This window comes from Suricata suricatta, chromosome 4 (genome assembly GCF_006229205.1).
Source record: "Suricata suricatta isolate VVHF042 chromosome 4, meerkat_22Aug2017_6uvM2_HiC, whole genome shotgun sequence".
Classification (NCBI taxonomy): domain Eukaryota; kingdom Metazoa; phylum Chordata; class Mammalia; order Carnivora; family Herpestidae; genus Suricata; species Suricata suricatta.
The window spans coordinates 128,004,904-128,006,746 of record NC_043703.1 but is presented as its reverse complement, the minus strand read 5'-3'; the positions used below and the strand labels follow the sequence as shown (position 1 = coordinate 128,006,746).

The 1,843-nt window shown below is 50.2% G+C and overlaps 1 gene segment (V, D, J or C); it reads left to right on the top strand.

Annotated features, from left to right (window-relative positions):
- The first annotated feature begins 644 nt into the window (after positions 1-644).
- LOC115290693 lies at positions 645-1,233 on the top strand. The segment is given in 2 exon segments: positions 645-693; positions 911-1,233. Coding segments are annotated over 2 exon segments (372 nt in total).
- Positions 1,234-1,843: the final 610 nt, after the last annotated feature.

Sequence of the window (1,843 nt, the reverse complement as noted above, 5' to 3'; positions counted from 1 at the left end):
CCCCACCCCCCGTAGCTCATAATATCTATTCGAGGTGATGTATCGAACTAGAACCAATATTTCACACCCATCTCTAGAAGACGGTTTTAACACATTCATATCAAAGCTTAAATCTTAGTTAGCCACCTGACTTTTCTTCTCATTCTTAGAAGGTGCATCCTCAAAAATGGGTGATGGGCATTGAGGAGGGCACTTGTTGGGATGAGCACTGGGTGTTGGATGTAAGAGATGAATCCCGAGAATGTACTCCCAAGACCAAGAGCACACTGTACATACACTGGAGGTTAGCCAACCTGACGATAAATTATATTTTTTTGAAAAAGTGCATCCTCTATCCCAATTACAAGCTATTAAACCTTATGGACAAATAAGGATCAGAAAAGTCAGAGATGCTTTCTTCTTACAAACACGGGGGAGAAGCTCCTCGGGGACTGGACGTGAACCCCGCGTCCGATGAGAAGCCCCAGGAGACACTGTGCCCTACAGGTGCCCTGGTTTGGCAGCCTCGGCCAGACCCGCCCAACCCCTCACTCATTTGCATGTTTTCCCCAGAGAATCCACATTTCTGCTCCTCAGAAGCCCCATAAATAGGCAGCTCAGTGATTCGGGGCCAAAAACAGCCTCAGGCAGGCCTTGCCTTGAACATGTGTGTCCTGACCCAGTTCCTCTGCCTTCTGCTGTCCTGCCTCCCAGGTGAGGGCAGTTCAGGGGACATCCCTGAGATGGTGGCAGTTTTCTCCGCCTGACTGTGGGGTCTCCCCAGGGCTCTGACCCAGGATATCCCCTCCCCTCGGAGAGCCAGGTGCTCTCAGGTTAGGGGACCAGGACAGCCAGAACCTTCTGGGAGGAAATGGAATGGGATCTAGTAACGATGATGGTAATGGTGGTGACTGTTTTCTTTCCTTCCCAGCTGCCAGTGGCACAGCTGAGCTGACTCAGTCTCCGGCCCATCTCTCTGTGTCCCTGAGAGACAGCGTGTCCATCACCTGCAGGGCCAGCGAGAGCATTAGTGATGACTTAAGCTGGTATCAGCAGAAACCGGGCCAGCCTCCCAAGCTTATCATCTATGATGCCGATAACCTAGAGGCTGGTGCCCCAGACCGGTTCTCTGCGATTCAGTCTGACACAGAATTCATCCTCACAATCAGCACAGTCGAGGCCGATGATGCCGCCAGTTACTACTGCCAGCAAGGTTATGCACTTCCTCCCACGGTGATGCAGCCCCGAGCATAAACCTACCCCCGCGGGGCTGCTAGTGCGGAGACAACTGTCAGGGGTTCCAGCAGCCGCACTGTGCCCTGCCCTCTGATCATCGGGGCAGGGTGTGCTCTGGGGAAGGGCTTGCCGGGCTCAAGGGCAAGGGCCTCCAGGGGACTGTGTCCTTCCAAAGCTTCCTTTCTTGACAATCCCAAACCCTCAAACCTTCAATTAATCTAATATTGAGATCTCTAGGTGACACCTCTAAAGGAATTTGTCCACAGATGGTCTTTGAATCCCATCTCTGAGATACACTCTGAGAACTTGGCAAAAAAAAAAAAAAAAAAAAAGAGGAGCCTATATCCAAGAAATACTACTCCTGCTGCTACTCCTCCTAATAACAAACAGCTACAACAACGGTCTATTGCCAATTACTGAACGCTTGAAGACCTGCTGTGTGTTCAGTGGTGCACTAAGGCCTTACTCATCTAGAGTAATCAGTCGCACAAAAATCCCCTAGAGATGAGAAATCAGAGGTTCTCAGAGTTCACGGGGTTCAAGCTGCTTGTAGGGAAGAAGACAGGGAAAAAATCTGATCCTCAGTCCATAATGCCTACTCACTGATGAACTCATGCATTTAAAAAAT